The 21,895-nt window shown below is 33.3% G+C and overlaps 1 protein-coding gene across 1 annotated transcript in view; it reads left to right on the top strand.

The window, feature by feature from the left end:
* Positions 1 to 21,253, top strand: part of LOC143239326 (homeobox protein engrailed-like) — a 31,032-nt gene extending 9,779 nt beyond the window's left edge. The window contains exon 2 of the mRNA XM_076480296.1: positions 18,652 to 21,253. Coding sequence (XP_076336411.1) covers positions 18,652 to 18,983 — 332 coding nt within the window. The 3' untranslated portion in view covers positions 18,984 to 21,253. The remainder of the gene's footprint in view (positions 1 to 18,651) is intronic.
* Positions 21,254 to 21,895: the final 642 nt, after the last annotated feature.

The raw sequence follows: 21,895 nt of genomic DNA, 5'->3' as shown, positions 1-21,895 counted from the left end.
ATTTAGGACATGTTTTTATTATAATTGGTTTCTTCATTACTAGCATAGCTTAGAATGGGTATGCCACTGTGTTTGAAAATGATATTTTTTGTTTTTAACAAGACTTACTAAAAAACCAATTATTGCAATATTATATGCTGTGAGTACTAGCTAATTTAAAAGTAATAATTATATCTGATTTGTAAAATATCTTTCGTCGGTATCTCTTCAAATAATAAGTGATGATTGATCAGATGAAAGTTTGATTTAAAGCAAACTTAAGTATGATAACACGCTATTTTCTTAACATGAGGAGAACTTGCCATCAACCATGCTGTTTACTTACAATAAGTTTCTACACATCCTTAAGATGAACTGAATATACATGTTTATGACATCAAAATGGCTAATTAATCTGTTTCAGGACTATGGAAATGAAGTTTACCTGCACCAACACCATCTCTTTCTTTACAAACAGTAAACTTATTTTTCTATTTTCCTCTCACCAATACATTATTGTAAAAATTTAACATAAACAAGGTAACACGCGGTGAAACGTTGTGTTCTATGTGTATAAATTACAAAAATGTTGTGCTGATTACATCGTTTCTAAAAGCTGCAGCAGCTCGAATAATGTTCGAAACGGCGTATTTGTTATCGAACTTTTTAACTAATAAAGATTTGTAATCTACTATATAATACACGTGAATAGTGGGATACGCCCTAAGAGGCTTTGATTGAAAACCGTTATCGAACTGTCTCCAGACTGATCCGGCCCGGCATGGCCAGGTGGTTAAGGCACTCGATTCATAATCCGAGTGTTGAGGGTTAGAATCCCCGTTACACCAAACATGCTCGCCCTTTCAGCCGTGGGGGCATTATAATGTGACGATATGATCTCTTTTTTCTACTTCTGTGTGTATTCAATACTGTCTAAGCTTCTGCAAGATAACCTTGAACAATAAAAACTGGGCTCGTAAGCCACTGATGTTGCTTAAGTTAATAAAAACAGCTGAACATGTTTCACCAAGGAAACGAGAGTTATTAAATCATGAGATATGGTGTGCTCAATTTGTCTCCATCGAGTTAAAATATTTATTTGGATTAGTCCATGTTAGTTGTAGTGACGTCGATACAACGAGGTCATTACTTTGTGCAAGTTTGTCTAGTCCTCGGGGAATACCGTGCATTATTTGTTTGTTTTTTAATTCTGCGCAAAGCTACACGAGGGCTATTTGCACTAGTCGTCCCTAATTTAGCAGTGTAAGACTAGAGGTAAGGCAGCTAGTCATCACCACCCACCTCCTACTCTTGAGCTACTTTTTTATCAACGAATAGTGAGATTGTCTGATACATTATGACGTCCCCATGGCTGAAAGGGCGAGCATGTTTGGTGTGACGGGGATTCCAACCCGCAATCCTCAGATTACGACTCGAGCGCTTTTACCACCTGGCCATGGTGGACCCAAATACCGTGTATCTAGGTCACTCTTTGTGTTTTGCTGCTGTCCCTGAGCTTAAAGTGCTGAGTTCTAGACAATGAACCTTAGTGAACCGGAGTCATTAACTCACAGTGTCTGAAGATAAAGCTCTTACAATTTACAAACTGTCAATATTCAACTAGCCCGAGAGAAAGAAAACACCTGGTTATTTTGAGTTTTTGTAGATTGTGATTTCTACAATGTTACATGCTTCTATGGTTACCCAAGATACTGGAATGTCGTACGTGGCTAGTCTGACAGCAATAACAATAAGACTGTTCTAATCCAGATGATATACGACTCTTACCTCCAACGCATTATGCACTGTTAACTTAACCATTCCATTTGCCACAAAATATTTGTTTATTAAGGATTATTCAATCCAAACAGATAATTTTCGACCATACTACCACTGACTGGCAGGTTCTTTTCTGAAGGACACCAGCAACAGACTGTTCAACCAAAAGTGTATTCGCGGGAGGTCGCTACGAGTAACCCAGTCAGTGAAAGGAGGGGCGGTCTTCTGTGGGTGATTTTGGCTAATTGTGATAAATGACTCTTTTCAGCAGTGAACGTTCACAACTTTTATCTCAAAGCTACAATCTTTATAGGTGTAACTTCCACTGAAGTGGAATACCAAATTTAAGTTTACAACTTTATTTGTTTTATTTTGTAACCAGATCAATGTCGCATTTGAACATTTTAATAAATGCATTTATACAACTGTTTCCTCATTTTCATCATAGTGTTAATAAACGTAGATATGCTTTAATTTTTATGTTATGTTTTGCAGAAACAGTTTTAGTGTACTACAGAACTAAAGTTAATATTTTGTTACTGTAACTGTATATTGCAAATTATGCATTTATTAACTAATTCATTTTCGTTTGTTTTAACTGAAGCATATTTAACATATTTCCTTGACTAATAACATTTTATCACGACTGTTCTTAGGTACAAAATATTTACTGACATCAACGCTTTGTTTCTGTCTTTATCAGAACTTCTTTTTTCGCTGTCATTGCAGCACATCACAAAGTTTAAGAAATGAGCTGAATGTTGCGATGTATTAAGACATAATTTAAAGAAAAACCTCATTCTGAAACCACTAAATAATGAAAGGTTGACATCATTAATGACATTATTTATGGATTAGTAGTATTTGAATTTTGAGGGAAAAAAGTAATTCATTTTGTTCTTAACCTTATTAATGAGTTACTAGTCAGTGGTATGTTTAATTTACAGTTATTTGTAATATTCTTTACTGGTTAATATGTTTTGTTGAACTTAACGTTTTTCCATACAAAATAATATTGCTTTCAGCGTAATTAACTGAATGGTCTAGTTTTATAAGAAATGTGGATTTTCCGGTGAAAATTATATCATTGTTAAGTATTTACTTAAATGTTTGCATGAAAAATTTTAGATTTAATTTGTATATGATAAAAGAATGAGTAATTATGTAACTCTCACCACGAGCTCTTGACAACCATCAGAGAAACTTTACCATTTTAGCCTCAACCCCAGGGTCTTTGGAAAGGTTGCTACACAAGATTGCTCTGACTTGTGTTGCTTGTTTAAAGGTAGCAGAAGATTGTAGTTGACTTTATGTTTCACTTTGAATATGCAGATAGATTATGGCTAAAGTTATTCGAATGAACTACATGAAATATCTGTTTTATAAATAATTTTGAAAACTTTAAAAGTCACGTTTAATCGCCAGAACTTGGCGAAACATTAGGAACCAATAAGGCTAAAATTTGTAACATAAATCACATAAACTGCAGAAATGTTTTTCACACTTTCTCTTAAGGTGGGTCTTAAGTCTTCGGATTTACAACGCTAGAATCAATGGTTCGATTCTCCTCGGTGGGCACAGCAGATAGTTCGATGTAGCCTTGCTGTAAGAAAAACACATAAACATACCGTCCATTTCGGATTCAAAGTAAGAGGAGTGTTGTCACCTCAATCTTCTGTCTTACAAGTCACTGCCATAGAGACCTGAGGTATTGGAATCCATCAGTTGGGCCGGATGATAAAAAATAGAAAATTCACTAAAATGCTATTTATATATACAGTATAATATTTTAAGTATAATATTTCAGACTAAAATAAAGAGCTGGGTGAAAATAGCAATTCAAATTTACCTTTTGTCCTCACAAGTCACTGACCAAATGGTCTCTTGGTTTCTAATGCTTCTTTAAATGTTGGCATTTAAAATGTAACTACATCATGAAGAGATGTGCCCTCAGAAGTATTGTGGACTAAATCTCTAAAAGTTATTATTAGCGAATCTACTTAACCAAAGAGTCTTATTTTCACTATATGTTTCCATTGTTAAATCGGCTGTTGTTGTCAAATAAAAACTACTTATTATTACGAGCCTTTTTGATGGTGTTTCTTCTCTGGAGTATAGTGTGTCGCGACCCTGATTAAATTTTAAGTTGTTTTTACCATCATTTTACTTAATAATTTTCTTAACATAATATTTAGGGACAACAAGAGACCTGTTAGTCCATCTCGACTATCCCATCTTCTAAGATAGCCTAAAGCTACTAAGTAATAAAAAAGAATTAAAACCAGCCCTAAAACCCATATATCTTTCAAACTTTAGTTTAAACTAGCTCAAAATTGCTGCCTCCTCAATACCCATAGGCAATTCATACAATAGGCCTACTACCCTATTTGAAAAATAAAGTTGTCCAAGTTGAAGACAGCATCTACCTTGCCTAAATTTATATTTGTGTTTCTTAGTTCTATAAGTCTCGCTGTTAACTATGAAAAATGTTGATGCATCAACATTATAAGTTTCTTTGAAATATATTGAATGTATGTTATAACTGTGTTTGTGAGGTGGTATATTGTACAACTACTTTAATTCATATATTTATTTTATTAGTGCTCTTAGAAAAAAGTGGACTGTAGTTGCACGGCCAAATTGAGCTTCAGGAATTACTTGTGTTTGTCAGTTGGAGTTATTGTTAGTAGAGTACATTCACAAAAAATAGGGTAGATTTAAGAGTTTGACTGTCAAGAAAAGTGCTGATGAAGTTAAACCTCCGTACATTCCATGAAATGCACTTACACTACACTACACTTCAAATCTGCGTGTTTTCTTATAGCAAAGTCACATCGGGCTATCTTCTGAACCCACCGAGGGGAATCGAACCCCTGATTTTAGCGTTGTAAATCCGTAGACATACCGCTGTACAAGCGGGGGCCAAAAATTAATATATTTCTTTTGTTTGAATTTCGCGCAAAGCTACTCGAAGGCTATATGCGCTAGTCGTCCCTAATTTAGCAGTGTAAGACTAGAGGGAAAGTAGTTAATCATCACCACCTACCGCCAACTCTTTGGCTACTCTTTTACCAACGACTAGTGGGATTGACCGTCACGTTATAACGCCCCCACGGTTTAAAGGGCGAGCATGTTTTTGGTGCGACCGGGATTCGAACCCACGACCTTCGGGTTACGAGTCGAACGCCTTAACACGCTTGGTCATGCCGAGCCACACTCCCTTCAAATCTAAACTATTAATCGTAGGTTTAACCAGAGATGCTGGAAAACAAAATATCTTCTTCAGTGTTATAACCCTTTGTAACCACAAGACCATATCGTTCCAATCACATATCTTTTGTACTGCGAGCTTTTGATTCGTGTTTGTTCACGTTAGATGCAATCTGAAGCTCATCTTTTTTAAGATTTATGGTGTAATTTCTTTCCATAAAACTAACAGGAAAGTCAAAGTGCTTTACTTAGGTCCTGGACATTTTCTGAATATTATAGAGCTTTATCTTGAGAATATTCAAGTAGAAACTCAACTGACGTTGATTCTACTGTACCAGATATCTCGCTCCAAGGCTGAAAAATTAGAATACAGAATACAAGTGTAGAGTTACCATCCAACGGTTGGGAAAAGTAAACAGTGATTGAGAAAGCGAAACTGTTATTAATCAAGTGAAGAACAGTCAGGAGAAACGTTCCATTTGAGCCAGAATTATACGAATCTGAAGATGAAGCGCCACAATAGAAACGGTAGAAGCTTTGACTTCACAACTTCTGTAATGAGATGTTGTGAAGAAAACTATTTATCGTGTACTGAGAAGTTGTTTGTTGTCAGTTGTCTAAATATACATCCAATTCAACACAAACTATTTGCTGAAGTGCAAATACGCTCCAAGTGATATGCGTAGTATTAATAAAAATCCAGAATTATGAAGCGGCTAGAAACAGTGGAAGGTGAAATTACGTTAAGTGAATGAAAAGAAATATATATTCTTCAATTTCTTCAGTTTTTGCGAATAATAAAACTATTCATTAAGTTTTTTGGGTGGCCTGAGTCAACTTCCATTTACACTGATCGCAATACACCATATTAGTTGTTACGCATAAAGCACAAACTACACAAAGTTGTATTGTCCTGGACCGATGCTGAAACTAAATTCTCTTTACTTCAAGACTAAACTTAAACAGAGCAAGCAATAAATGCCATAAAACAAGATGTTAATACAACTTTGATTAAAACGTACACCAGTTTTGTTTTAAAGTTTTCACTTCATTCCCATTTTTATATCAGGTTAGAGACCTTAGAAGGTCACTGTGATGGATTTATTATTATATTTCGATGTTTGTTTTAATCGAATATATATATTTATTTAGAAATGTATGTAACGTATGTTGTTAAACGTGCATTGTGAAATTCTCACCTATTCACTAAATTTATAGAAGATTTTCGAGCGTAAGATTCAACAATGTATATATATATATGTGTGTAACTACAAACTAGTATTTTTGTCTTAGCTGAGCTTTTTTAAAAAATTTCCTCTCAAACTTAAAAAAGCTAACCAACGCAACGCAAAGAGACAATATAAATATTGTTGGTTTGCTACAGTTGTTATACTATAAACCTCAAAGAATATAAGTATAATACTCATTGCACTTGGGGATATAGCAATTTTTCACCTAGTGACAAAATGGGTGTTTTTTAATAGCAAAGTCACATCGAGCTATCTGTTAAGTTCAGCGAGGGGAACCGAACCGCTGATTTTAGCATTGTAAATCCGTAGACTTACTGCTGTACCAGTGGGGGACAGTGACGCTGCTTAAGAATTGCTTAGGAGCATTAATATAAATGAAGCAATGTTGGAGATACCGACGTATTTAGTTTGAAAATATAAACGTACAAGCTCTGTATATGAAAGATATATTTCGTTATGTTTTCACTGCTTTGTGTATATAAGAATACTTGCAACGTTGAAAATAACTGCATGTACTTATAAATAACATGTACTTAAGACACAATTTTTCAATTTGTTTTATCTGATTATCCTAATTATATAAAATATTCATAAGTGTCTAAGTAAGAAAACGTTATGAATTTTGATGTAGGTTGTACATGTAGAGTTTCGGATGTCTTTTCAAAATTTCTTGACGTCATGAGGCCAAATAAATAGCCGCCCCATGTGGGTTTGCTATAAAAACAAGTTAATAATACATTAAAAACTCGTTACTGTTAAATTTAGAGGCAGAACATAAACCGTTAAACAATTTTATAAAAATAGATACAAAGATTGATGTATCAGCGGTTCGGTTCCCCTCGCTGAACTTAACAGATAGCTCGATGTGACTTTGCTATTAAAAAACACCCATTTTGTCACTAGGTGAAAAGTGAGATTTTCAAGAGAGGTTCTACTGATACTAAAATATTCACGCAGATTTGTGTCCTTTCTCACCATCTGACAACAACTGGTTTCATGAAACAAACCGATACTGTGTTATAACGAAACTGTTACTAGTCTTAATTTCAAAGACTAATTAAATTAAATTTAGGAAAGGATTTCTGTAATTATTAGTTCTAGGAAAAATACAACAGTCGTAGAATTACTATTTGGGAAACAAGACGAGATAATGTCTTGCCATGTTATTTTACTCCATAACAAAATCCACTTATAACGTATATATCTCCAATAATCGCTGTTACCTAGAAGTCAGTTACTATACTTAAGTAAATTGAACGCGTACACCTTAAGGGTTTTGATTGTCTGTTTTGAATTTTGCGCAAAGCTATATGCAGTTATCTGCACTAATTTAGCAGTATAAGACTAGAAGGAAAGCAGCTCATCATCATCACCCACCGCCAACTTTTGGACTACTCTTTTATCAACGAACGTCACTTTGTAACGCCCAAACAGATGAATGGGCGAGAATGTTTGGTGTGACGGGAACTCGAACACGCAACCCTCAGTTTATGAATCGAGCGTCCCAACCACGCCAGGCCGTCGCCTTACGGGTACTAAAAGTAATGTAAGAAATGATACGCAGATACGTATGTATCTGTTGAACATACATACTACCTCACAGATAGTCATTTACTATTCTGAGATGTACGACTTAGTTGAATAGACAGATAACCCAGTTATACACGTATATCTTTATAATAATTTCCAGATAACAGTTATTCCACAATTAATTAATTAATTTACTCAGTACTAGTTCGGTCGGTACACCAATATAACAAGTTTCTATACACCACCTTGGTTGGATAGAAATGTGCTCTATAACTTTGAAACAAGTACCATAGTATATTTTTTTTTACATTTAATTTTCTTGATAACTGAAGTGTTTTAAGTTTTATCAACTAAAATGCTCAGTTTATTTCTTTTTTGATATCTGTTGTCTAGTTAATGAAAACAAAGGTTTGTTTGGAATTTATCTTTTTCGTTCTTAACTTTCGTTTGTTTCTCACTCGAGAGAAATAGACCTACGAGTTAATATTACTGGTTGTAATTTATATCCCTTTATGATTTTGTGTATTTGTAGCTCATAATTATGTAGGTTTATTTTCTTACTATAGACCAGCTGTGTCAAGTAATAATTAGTATCCAGTAACATCGATTATCTACAGAATGCTTTCACAAGTAAAATGTAATCTTAAAAGTACATAATGTAAAAAAAAAATTGCATGAAATTGTTTTCGATACAATTTCGATATTTTAAGTATTTATTTCGAATGATTGAGATAATCGAAAAAGCAACTGAATTTTTGTACTTTCAACATGTACATAAGTGAATGATTTATTTTATATGACAAATCTTTGTAAAATTTGTGTCGAAACTTCTAAACTTTAACGTTTTGTTACTATCAAATTAAAGAACAATATATAGTTATATGTGCAGTTATTACAAAAAATCTTCACGAGGATTCGCAAAAGTCGATTATATGAATAGTCACAATTGAATAAAAGAATAATTTCAGTTTTTGTCAATAGGATAAATCCGCCAGGTCAATCATGGATTAATCTTAGCCAGCTGTAGTGGTCGAGATAGACAAACATGTAACTTTAACAGGAATCTTTTCAGAAAGTGAATCATGTGTGAAATATTTTGAGCATGCTCAGTGATTTAAAATTAAATAGAAACTCTTAAAAATAATGAACTAAAACATAAAAAAGTGGAGTTCCTATGTTGACAATAATATATACTATTCATTCACCTGTTAAATATGAAAGTGCGTGTTAGTTAAAACTTTTGCTCAATGATAGAATAACATCAGTGTTATTTCATACGAAACAATTACATATCAGCGCCACCAAACATTATAGTCATGAAAAAATTGAGTTCCTTAACTCAAATTTTATTACAAATTATAGAAACTTTTAACATAAAAAGGTTATTATGGCTACTCATTTTAAACACAGTGAGCCATACTGGATTATAGCAGTCGGTAGCCTCGATCGCAATGAAAAGAAGTTAGATTACAATGACGTATATCAGTTAGTTTTTCGTACTTCAACCTATCCAGCCAAGTTTATTACGGTCCACTGAGGTTACCTGTCCTGTCTCGTTTACTACAACACGACGATATAATCCTCTTGTCGGTAACCGGAATACAGGGAGATAAGACGGGTCACGGTTGTGTATGGCCGGCTATTGGCTTCGAATAAAGAATCGTCATGAACCGATAATGGCATAACGAATGCTGGCTGTTTGAAGACAGTGATGATAATACTAGAACACCTCTGGATAGCAAGGATTGATTATTATATGCAGCACCACAACCACAATTTAATAGAAACTGTAATGATGAAGTCCACATAGAACTTCATCTGCACAACTTTCAAAGCTATGAGATTATTATACTTGCAGTTGTTATTGATATTAGTACTAGATGGCGCTTTAAAGCTTATAATTATCTGTGTCGAAGGCTAAAGCATGTGTACTAAAGTCTATGTGTTAATGATAATTTGGGTCTTCAATCTTTTCTATAGTTATATGTGCACAAACTTGGCTGCAGTAATTTATGTAAGTAGCGCCAATAAAATTAACTGTTTTTTTTTATCTCTGCGAGATAAAGTCACTAAAATATTTTGTATAAAGTAGATGAATTTTCTGTTACGTTTTGCTTGGGCCGCCCACATTTGTATCCTTTTCAATCATTCTGTGTCTCCTACTTACATGTTATTATTACAGCACGGTTAGACGGCTGCTAACTACAATAATAATAGTTATTTTCATTTCTTAAGATTTCAAATTCAAGTCTAATCACGTTTTCACTGTTTCCCAAAACTTTCTTATCTGTATTTTGGTAAAATCTGTATAAAGTTCAGTCTACGTATTTATCTTTTTTTTAATAATTCAACCTGTTTTTCTGTGTTTTGATTTTGTCACATGTAAAACTTATTTGAAATAATATGAAATGTACAGAAACTTGACATTAAAAAATTATATTGTAGAACTATGCCATTATTTACCTAGTCATTAGTGATCAATTTATCATGTTTACTAAACTTTATGTTTAATACGAGAATTTTTTTCGACTTCCATCACGTTTTTTTTCTGAATACCATCAATTTCAATCAAGTTTCATCTTTTTACTTTTTTTCGACTTCAATAAAATTTTTCTTTAGTGTAATAGTTTTTGGTCTTCCAACCGTTTACACCTCTCGTGAAAGAATTTTTTATTACGAAATTATTTCTTACACGTGAATCACTCGTATCCTCTTTTTACAGCCTTTTTTTACTTTTTTAAAGGTTGATATGTTATTGAACTGTTATAACTTCTAATTTATTATCTAATATTATAAAATGTCACTTTCCTTACCAATTCAGGCTGTCAAAAATTCATCATAAACCATTCTCCTCTTTATGTTATTTTTCACCAAATCGAGAAGTGGATCATGCCTCTTTTGTGTATAGAGTAAACAAACTGAAACAGAAAATTTAAGCAGCACAAAAATAACTACCAATGGATGAAGCTTCGAGTCATATGTATTTTCCTAAATTATTTGTATGTTTAGAAAAATTAACTTCATTTGCTGTTAATACATTTCTATATCCCTTTCTTATGTTACAAATAAACATCCACACATTTAGGGTTGATGAGCGAGAACCACATAGTTTTTAATTCTCGTTTTAGCTTCTATACTTCTTTTTCAAAATTCTTCCAAACATCAAGAAGATGAAATTGTATCATCAATATCTTCAATCTAACAAGATGAATGTTACAGCCCATTGTTCTATGTTATTCTTCTTAAAATGTGTAAAACAAAAGACACAGAACATTAGTAACCTTGATGAACTTAGCTTTGTGAATTAAAAAGTGGTAATAAATAACCGACTCTGTCAGTTACACAGCTAAAATTTTACAAGCTTTCAACATGGAGGATATACGTATAAAAATCAAAAGGAATTTAAACTGTTTTCAAACGTAATAACATTTTCGTAATTTTTTTATCAAATGTTACACTTTTTCTTTTAAAATTAATAGTTTCCTGTAGAAGTAAAAGCGGCTAATTTCAATTTTTCCCTGCTCTGTAAAATACTCATTTAATTAAGTGACACATTTATACGTTCAGATAATATTCAGAAAACAAACAAACATGATGGACAAGATAGAGATGATTCAATGATTTCGAAGAGCAGTTTTCTTATTTACGTTTTCCTGTCAAACAAGGCCCGGCATGGCCACCTGGTTTAAGGCGTTTGATTCGTAATTTGAGGATCGCTGTTTCGAATCCCCGTCGCACCAAACATGCTTGTCCTTTCAGCCGTGGGGGCGTTATAACGTGTCGGCCAATTACTAAAAGAGTAGCCCAAGAGTTGGCGGTGGGTAGTGATGACTAGCTGCATTCCCTCTAATCTTACACTGCTAAATTAGGGATCGCTAGCGCATATAACCTTCGCGTAGCTCTGCGCGAAAATTCAAAAAACAAACAACTATTAGGAAGGAAATCACTGACAATCAATGTTTTAAAATCTTGACCCGGTCTAAAAATGAATGCGAAATTTACGAGTTATGAAATTTCAAAATAATGCATTTTTATTATTTCTAGGCATAGTTAATATTTCTATAAAACTGTAAATTGTATTGTTAACTTTTATTCTATTTTATTATGATTCATTTTTGTTTTACAGAATTATTGTTCGTAAAAAGGCAGAAAAAGCGGTTATGAATGTTTTATTCGAACCTAGGCCAACCTATTAAAAACACCTGTACAGGTCATGTAACTATTTTTATGTTGATTCTTTATGAAGAAGAAGAGATTTATCAGTTTTTCATCATTACTGGCCAGGTTTCTTTTCAAAGCCATTCAGGCATTAAAGTACTAAAACGGGTAGATATACTGCTCCAAAATCTATGCACAGCTACTAAACAAATCTTGCAAAGGTTGAAGGGCTATTTCTAAGTCGATTCTTGAAAGTTGAGATTTCTACCCTCTAAAAGTTATCAAAGTTGTTTGTTACTCACTACCTACATAAACTTTTCGAAGCCATTTAAGTATTGCAAAAATCTAGAAACAATTTAAACACCGTTATGTTGGTCGAAAATGTTTCATTTTAAAACAGTTGGAAACGCTTTGTTTTATTTTATTAAACAATGTGTATGTTTATAACAGTGTATCCAGCCTTATTATTACTGATTATAGTTTTACAAGCCGCTATAAAAAACAACAACAAACGAAAATATCTGCAAATATCTTACTAAAACCTAGACAACAGTAATAAATGCAGAATTGAGTATGTCATTAGGTAGTTTTAAAATTAAGCCAAGCGTCTTTGTTTTTTTCGTCCGGAAGAATTTATCTAAGTTCTTCACTTTATGTCATTGAAAAAAAGATTTGTAAAGTTGTAATAGAAAAAGAGAAAAGACGGATCGTCAGAAAAGCACAGAAACAAGTTGAACAAACATTCGAAGGTAATATTTTCAAATCACTGTTTTAACTCCGTATTTACAGTACTTATGAATTTTAGTAGAGTCGAAATAGGAATTCATAGCTTGAGAAGATAAGGAAGACACTATTTCCAGTCTAGATTATTTACTTGTTTAGAACCCTTAATTGTAAGCTTGAAAATATAATAAGTATAATAATAATTACATTTTGATTGAACTTGTTCTGTACCTTTTTAACTATCCATATTCCCTCTTTTAAATTAACAGTTTCCAATTATCTTATGTATGTGTGAAGTTTGAAACTTTATCAAGGGCTCATGTAATTCATTCCTGATGATTAAATAATATTTTCACAGAATTTGTTTTTGACAATAATCGAAAATATTCGGAGACCTGTGCAGTTTATAACATAATAAGGACTCATTTCATCTTTACACGCGTGTAACATATGTAATTGGTTTGGGCGGTAGAATTATCCTAAACATATTGAATTTCACACAGGTTATATATGCTATCCAATTGGACTGGCAGGCAGAATTATGCTTAAAGTATCGGACTTCACATGGTATTGGTGCACACTATATGATTGAACTTTCAGGCAGATTTATCCTTGACATATCGGACTTCGTTTTTGATGATACTTTTCAAAATAAATGATGGTAAAAGATAAAAACGTCATACAACATGTAACAGAAACCAATCACATTTTAGTTGTAATTACTGGTTTTAAGAGTGCATATATTCAACAGAAGATTTGGAGCAGTGTATGCGTGTGTTTGTACAAACGGTTAAAAAAAGAGCTTTTTAATTTCCATAACTTGTTTTGCATCACCTAAAGAGAAACGTAAGTCACAAGATAGGTAAAAGAGGGTTTGTATATTTTTATATATAAAAATATGAAAAAGAAACTACACACTTGCAACGTTTCACTCAAGTTAATCTTTACAAAGTTACCTTTAAAAGGCAGTTGAATCAAGTGTTTTAATAAGCTACTAGACACTCGGAACTAAACAGAGCAGGATCATAATACTTTAAAACGTGTTCACTGTGGAACCAACAAAAGTGATAGGACAGAGAGCTTCTTTGCTTAAGCTGATGTTCATTGCTATTAAGCACAAAGTTGTGCGAAGGGCTTTCTGTGTTCTGCCCACCACTGTTATCGAAACCCGGTTTCTAGCGGTATAAGTCCTGAGATATACCACTGTTCCACTGGGGGCGTCTTTGTTCAAAAGTAGTTTTCGTGGGTAATGGAGACAATGTCATCAACCTTCTTATATAAAATTATCTTATACTTTGGAAATTCAAAGTTAAGCCTTCAGCAGGTTCCTGGAAAGTTTTTGTTTTTAGTGCTATTAATATTCGTTGATGACCATTATATAGATATGTAATGGGCACCTGCTTTAAATAGTAAAGTATTTTGAAAATAAAAATGCACGCTTCACGCTACACAATTAATGCGATTGTGGGTAAATAGACAGTGTCTTCTCCTGTCAGTTGTTATGTATATTATACAGAATAATGGTAGTGTCAGTTATTGTTTTATTGTAGTGTCGTAATTTTGACTACATAAATCATGTGGGAATAAACGAGATAACTTAGTATATTTACGAAATAATTTTGGTTTGTTTTTGAATTTCAAGCAAAGTTCATGAGGTTTATCTGCGCTTGCCGTCCCTGATTTAGCAGTGTAAGACTAGAGGGAAGGCAGCCAGTCATCACCACCCACCGCCAACGTTTGAGCTACTCTTTTACCAAAGAATAGTGGGATTGACCGTAATATTATAACGCTATCACGGCTGAAAGGACGAGCATATTTGGTGTAACAGGGATTCGAACCCGCGACTCTCAGATTACGAGTCAAGTGTCTTAACCAACTAGCCATGCCGGGCCAATAATATTGGTAGCCATCGTTTTGTGGGAGGTACTCATATTAAACATTAAACAGTGCATAGAAACTGTGAGGTACTTATAATAGTTGTATGTTATGTGGATAATCTTAAGAAAAGGTGAGAACATGATAACATGTGAGGTTTTCTACATAAAATAAGCGTGTTTATAAATATGTAAATTTGTAGTAAATATGCTGATACAGTCAAAGATAAAGTTAATTTTCTCTTATAATATTACGCTTTTGCTATTATTGATCTCTGTTGTTAAAGATATTACAAGGAAATATACGACAAAATCAATATATATCATGGTTCATAATAGAGATCCGATTGCACAGGAATTTAATCAAATTATAATATAACATTCATGCAAAAAAAAAACATTAAAAGCACACTTATTCTTGAAACAACACTCAAAACCTCCCTTTTCAACACTTAAGACCACCCAGATATTAATAACAAGCAAAATGAGCTATTTTACGATTATCGACAATATAAAAATGAGTCCATTTCTTTATATTATTGTTTCGCAAATCTACAGAAAAATCTACTGGGAATTTTGCACCAGAACCTAGACAGATATACTATATGTAGTGCTGTGAATGTCCATAACATACCTAAAAGTTGATTATTTTTCATTTAGAATTGATTTACATGGATATAAATAAATAATAGATCCGATTTTGTTCCGAGCGGCTGGTTTAGTGCTCGATGCGTGTTAAACGCAATTTTACACAAAACCTCAGGCACAAAGCCACTTGACTCAGTAAATAATCATTTCAAAAGACACAAAGCTTTATTTAAAGCGATGTTTAAACGTATTTATTTTATTTGAAGAGTCTGCTTTTCTACAAGTAAAATTTTATATGCATTTAGTGAGGGTTGTGTCTTTCTTTAGGAATATGTTTCCCATCACTGTGCGTTAATAAAACCAACATGCAACTTCATTATATACTGAGAAATTAAAACCTTACAAATAGGGGTTGCAAAAAAGAAAGCAAACAAGACTGGAAATCTACTGTTGACAGTTTAATCAACCTACGAGCCCCTATTATTACTTCACTAAATAATTATTATAAGTGATATCTACTATAGTGTGAAATCAAAAATGAATTTTGCAAAACGTCGAGAAAGTAGTTTTAAATCGACGTCCATAATTTTGTCTTGATGCGAAATTTTTCAAGTTCTTCACTTTCCGCCAAAAAAAAAATGATGTTTTCCTAGCGCATTAATTTGAAAATACTACATAAAAGGTACCTATTCTGCTTTTATTTTTCGTTATTCGAGTTGTTCTTCATTGTTAGTCGAGTTTACTGTTTGCACGTGAATTTCTGCGGCAATATTTTAACAACTTTTTAACAGTGAATGATTACCATAGTAGATTTCCTTACTAAGTCGACGGTGTTGATTCTTTCGACTGTTTTTTATACTTAGCTAAAATCAAGGGTGCATACTCAGTATTTATTACCACTGCATATAGTATTATCTCATTTAGCTATTGCTATTTTTAAATAGCTAGTGTAAAGGTAGAGATTTTAAATATTGTCGATAAAGGGCGACTACGCTAAGTGAATCGTTGTTGTCTATTTTTCATGCACTGGTTTGGTTTGTTTTGAATTTCGCGCAAAACTACACGAGGGTTATCTGCGCTAGCCGTCCCTAATTTAGTAGTGTAAAACTAGAGAAAGGCAGCTAGTCACCATCACCCACCGCCAACGCTTGGGTTGCTCTTTTACCAACGAACAGTGAGATTTAGTGTGACATTACAACGCCCCCACGGCTGAAAGGACGAGAATGTTTGGTGTGACGGAAATTCGAACCCGCGACCCTTAGATTTCGAGTCGAGCGCCTTCATACAATGTTGGTGGCGCTTTATTCTATCAAACGTTCGTACACAGCAGGTTGTTGAATAACAAACATATTTGTTAGGTAAATCTAACAAGGTAAGCATGTTAGTGAGTCTGTTTACATTGCATTTATCAGTGTTGTATTAATTTAGAAGAAATATTATTCTAATTTGATTAAATTGATTTTTCTATTGTTCATATCTTGTTATATTACACTTTGACATTGATGGAAATCAGTCATTAAATCTGTGTTTATACAATCTTTGTTTTCAAAATGGTTCTTTGAGCAAAAACTTTACATTTTGTTGGTGTCACTTTCAACCCCCGCTATTATAGCGGTAAGTTTAAGGATCTACAACGCTAAAATCAGGGGTTCGATTCCACTCTGTGGGCTTAGCAGATAGCCCGATGTGACTTTCTTAAGAAAACACACACATTTAGTGCAGTTTCATACTAGTATTTATAGTTATTCATTGTTGTACGTTTGTTATTTATTTTGAATAAGTTGAGCGTGGTGGTTTCTAAAAAACAACAACAATAAGCTGTAAACAGTTGAAAAACATGTAACATTCAACTAAATGCAGCTTTATTTTAAACTCTTTAAATGAACATAAAAACCTTACAACTAGATTAGTAAAAAAATTAATTTCAACAGACTAGAAAAACAAGTTGAATCCGCTAAAATTTTTAAGTACTGTAGAGATGGAGTCAAAAGAGAAATTTGTAACTTACAAAAATAATGTAGACACTAATTCCAGTCTTGTTTGTTAACTTTTTTAGAGTTCATGTTCTCTTTTTTTAAATTAATTCCTACTAATCTTGTAAACTTATACACTTATTCACCTAACTCTCCGATAGTTGCGAAGAATAGCATTTTTACAAGTTAAGATAATTTGTTTTTGGCTAAAACCTTTCTTAGTTAAATCGAAAAAATGTAGAGAATCGGACCTAATAGTTAACACATTGCTGTCGTATGCATACTCACTGCAAATTTAAGAACCAATTTATCATTGTTATATTATACATCTAAATTAAGGTACTTAAATGAATAGATAGGAATTAAGTTTGAAGCAATACATTACTCATCGACTTAAAGTTAAATATATTTAGATTATTCACGTGTTTATTCGAACATTTTTTTTGAAAAACATAAATATCACTGAGTACAAGCATATGATACTAATACTTGAAGAGTTTCAAATATTTGTAAATGTTAATACAAAGTTAAAAAGTTCAATAAAACGGATTTCTTGTTTTTCGTTCATGATTTGTACTTTGTTAGGCTCATTTTTCTTTAAGCAAAAACGTAGCCCTGAAACACACTTTCATTGAGAAAATGGTACAAATAAAAATATGTAACCATCTATGAACACGTTCCACCGAATTGACAAATACTAAAAGAGGAGATAAGTACTATTTTAATTAGAGTTTTCTGGATACGAGATTATTTGCTCCCGTGTGCTCTTACACTCTACCCCTTTTTCCCTGAAACTACGCATATATGCTAATTACGTTTATACTTGTATATCATTAGTTCTAATATACACATGTTACTTTGTATCGTGTAGAAGATATATTGTCTTGGACTATGCTAACATTATACGATCTCAACACTTGAAAACAGACAAGAACGTCCATCATTAAGGAAAGTGATGGTTAGAGTTGTAGAATCTGACAAGATGTTATGCGACATGCCACCCACAGTGTAGGCTAAAGGGTGACAGGAAACGAATGCAGTGCTTTCACAAAGATTCTCTGCGGACTTATTTGGTGGTGGGACTTTGTATATTATTACCTTCCTTTTGCGACAAGGCGAGAAGTACACAGTGACGTCACTGTTGTCATCTTACTGCTATACCATCTGTGATACTTTAGTTTCGTCCATGTAATCTGAAACCAAACTGTGTAAGGACAGTCTTCTAGTTTGCAATACTCTTCATTCAAATCCATTAACACAAAGTCCATTGCTAGAAGATAGCTTTTCACTTAATGTAATATATGTAACATAAATAAAAATATTTTACATTAAGATGGTTTTATAAAATATAATATTTTTAATTTCATGCAGCGGAATATAATGTAGGATAAATTTAATTGTCAGAACAACGACAATTTACTATCAGTTTTACATTTTGGAACTTGAATATTCTTAACCTCTGTTACTGAATATAGTAACTCAAATATTTGTCTCAATTCATATGTTGAACATTTATACTAATATCAGTAGAAACATTATAAGAGATATAAAGTGACTTCTGATTTACTTTCTCTGTTTACATTTCAGGACCTCGGTCACGAAAACTGAAGGCTAAAAAGAAAACTCCGGACGAGAAGAGGCCAAGAACTGCTTTCACTGCAGATCAATTGGCTCGTTTAAAGCAAGAATTCCAAGAAAACCGCTACTTGACGGAGAAACGACGTCGAGAATTAGCATTGGATCTTCAGTTGAATGAATCTCAGATAAAAATATGGTTTCAGAACAAGCGTGCTAAAATAAAGAAAGCCAGTGGTCAGAAAAATCCTCTGGCTTTAAAGCTGATGGCTCAGGGCCTTTACAACCATAGCACTATTCCTGTCCATGATGGAGAGGATGGAAACTCAGACCTTTCCACGTGAGATTAAAAATAATACGTAAAAACAGAACTGCTTTTTACACGACACGTTTTTGATGTACACGAAAGGAAAGAAACGTTTTAGTCTGTTAAATAAAATAGTTGACATTTTTTTGTACGTCGTCGCTCTCTTGAATATTTTCATATTGCAGAACTGAGGTGTATCTGTGGCGTAAAATAATTTAGTGCAACTGGTCACTGAGTTATAGTTGATGGTGGATTTTTATACGACTTGTGTGAACTGTTAGGTGAATCAAATTCTGTTCAGTTGTATTTCTACTCTTGTAATGAAGTGTATGAAGAAACTTCAACAAGACTTGACGACGTGGGTGAACAACGATTATGAATCAGGATAAAACTGAATACATCTTATTTCTCAGAAGAGTGCGAAAGAAACATATCTAAGTCACTAAATGATAAGCCTAAACACACATACATGTACATACTTATATCTTTAATGAGAAGAAACAGAAAACAACTTTAAAAACGAAGCTACCCAGCAAACACCCAGCACGGGGACACAAACCATGGGGTTTTCCAAGTCAATGTGTCTTTACTTCCGCCGATGGCCCGGCATGGCCAAGCGTGTTAAGGCGTGCGACTCGTAATCTGAGGGTCGCGGGTTCGCATCCCCGTCGCGCCAAACATGCTCGCGCTTTCAGCCGTGAGGGGCGTTATAATGTTACGGTCAATCCTACTATTCGTTGGTAAAAGAGTAGCCCAAGAGCTGGCGGTGGGTGGTGATGACTAGCTGCCTTCCCTCTAGTCTTACACTGTTAAATTAGGGACGGCTAGCACAGATAGCCCTCGAGTAGCTTTGTGCGAAATTCAAAAAACAAACAAACTTCCGCCGATACTTCAAAAATTTTAACGACCCACATTATGGTTTGTGTTCCGATGTTAAGCTTGTTTTGTGGCTTAGTTTTTATTCATTTGTTGCTATATTTTTCTTCTCCACAAAATTAAATCTATGTTTTGTTTAAGATTAGGATGTGTTGCTCCTCTTACTTTGGATGTAATTTTACTAAGGTTTTGTAGCTTGTTTAAATAATTATATATTTATGTAATATTATTGTATAGTGTAAACAAGATGAACGTTCTTGGTAGGTTGTGATTGGATATACAAGCCTATCGTCACCATGTTCAGTCTTAGCACGCTTGGCATCAGTATTTATTGTGCAACAGGTTGTGCCGTATACAAGCTAAGCCTGTATTTTTAAGCACTAAGAAACAGCTTCAGTTTCAGACGCGTTGCCCCAACAAACGTTGTGATTAATAAGGAAGACGTTGAGCATAAAAACGTAATATTTATTATGTTGTGTTGTAAAGCATTCTATCTTTGCAAATCTTGTTGTGTAGAGTGACACGTCTGTTTGATTTTCTCAACGTGTTGCGAAAACGACACTTACATAATTATAAATATTACCAGTTAAGTTACCTACTAGAAGTGATGTTATTTTTTTGGTGTATAGCAATATTTATAAGTATCACCAGCGGTGCTAAAAGAGCTTAGTTCGGTTTCTGACAGCTTTTTAAAATTTATCTTAAGAATAAAAAAATAATGCAAAAAACATATGACTTACTGGTCTTTTATATATAAATATAAATCGGTAAAAGAGATGAATGGTGTTGTCATATTCGATACACATAACTTGATGTATTGAAGCCTAATATCTTAACTTTGTTCTGAAACTTTACAAACATATCTACGTGGACTGATGAACTCTGGCATTTAAATATTGTCAACTTGTATTTCTGTCCAGATCTCATTATATTCACTTTATTACAAATTATGCATTCATCATAAGAAAACTAGAATAAGCCCCTATCAAGAAATATTGACAAATGAGTGTTGTACAACTGGAAAGTTTAAACAATGGTAAAGATTAGTAAATATTAAATACTACACGGTTTTTGTGACTGAATGGTAGGCGTTTTATTCTTTATACAAAGTGTACTTAACGAAGAGTTTTCCAAACTTTAATTTTCTTAGTCTGTATTTATGTGCTATAGTGAAAGAAGGGTTAAGAAATATTTGCAAAATATCACAATAATTTCATAATGGATCCTTTATGCATAAGTTTTAATAAACAATATACTTTACACATGGTTTGAACTGCACATTGTTTATTTTAGTTCACCTTACACAGATTTGTTCAGGCAAAGCATTGTACATAGCACACTGTTTTGAAATGTGTACTAAATGTTGTGAGCATTTTAATAAACTTTCGAACAAGTCAATAACAGTGCATGTTTTTTTAAAATATAAGCATGAGGTAACTCGTGAATTTACTGGAGCATGCGTGTATACGGTTTCTGCGCGTGAGCTTTTCTAGACGTAAATTCACAAAATTACCAGTAGACAAGCCGCATCAGAAAAAAACCATACTTGCAGACGTAATTTGCAGGTAATTTTCTATTATTGAATGTAAGATATGTTAATCACCATCCATATTACCAATTAGAATAGGCATACTCACCCAGTTTACTAATCAGAATTTAAATCACAAATGTGCATTTCAAGAAGCTATCCAACTCAGTCGATTGTATGCACCATCTGAAAAAAGATGTGTATAAGGTTTAATTGATTATGAGTTGTTTTTATGCTTTTGGTTTTTCTGTAACTGTAGTAAAAATAATTACTGTATCTCAGAAAGGCTGGTATGGGTATTAACACTTGTGTCAGTAAAAGTGTTAATACCCATACCATACCATACCAGCCGTTCAGATATACATTTTTATTTCAAGTGGGTTTCTCGTCATCAAGAAAAATAATTACTGTCAGTAATATACTGTTAAGTGTGACCGTTAATATTCTTGCTTGTTGTTTTTTATTAGCAAAAATACTAGAAACAAAATAAATATTATAGCGTGCACAATTATCACTTTTATTTCATATTTTCCAAACAACGTAAA

The sequence above is a fragment of the Tachypleus tridentatus genome, chromosome 13 (assembly GCF_004210375.1).
Source record: "Tachypleus tridentatus isolate NWPU-2018 chromosome 13, ASM421037v1, whole genome shotgun sequence".
NCBI classification, from domain to species: Eukaryota; Metazoa; Arthropoda; class Merostomata; order Xiphosura; family Limulidae; genus Tachypleus; species Tachypleus tridentatus.
This window is presented reverse-complemented; position numbering and strand designations above follow the sequence as displayed.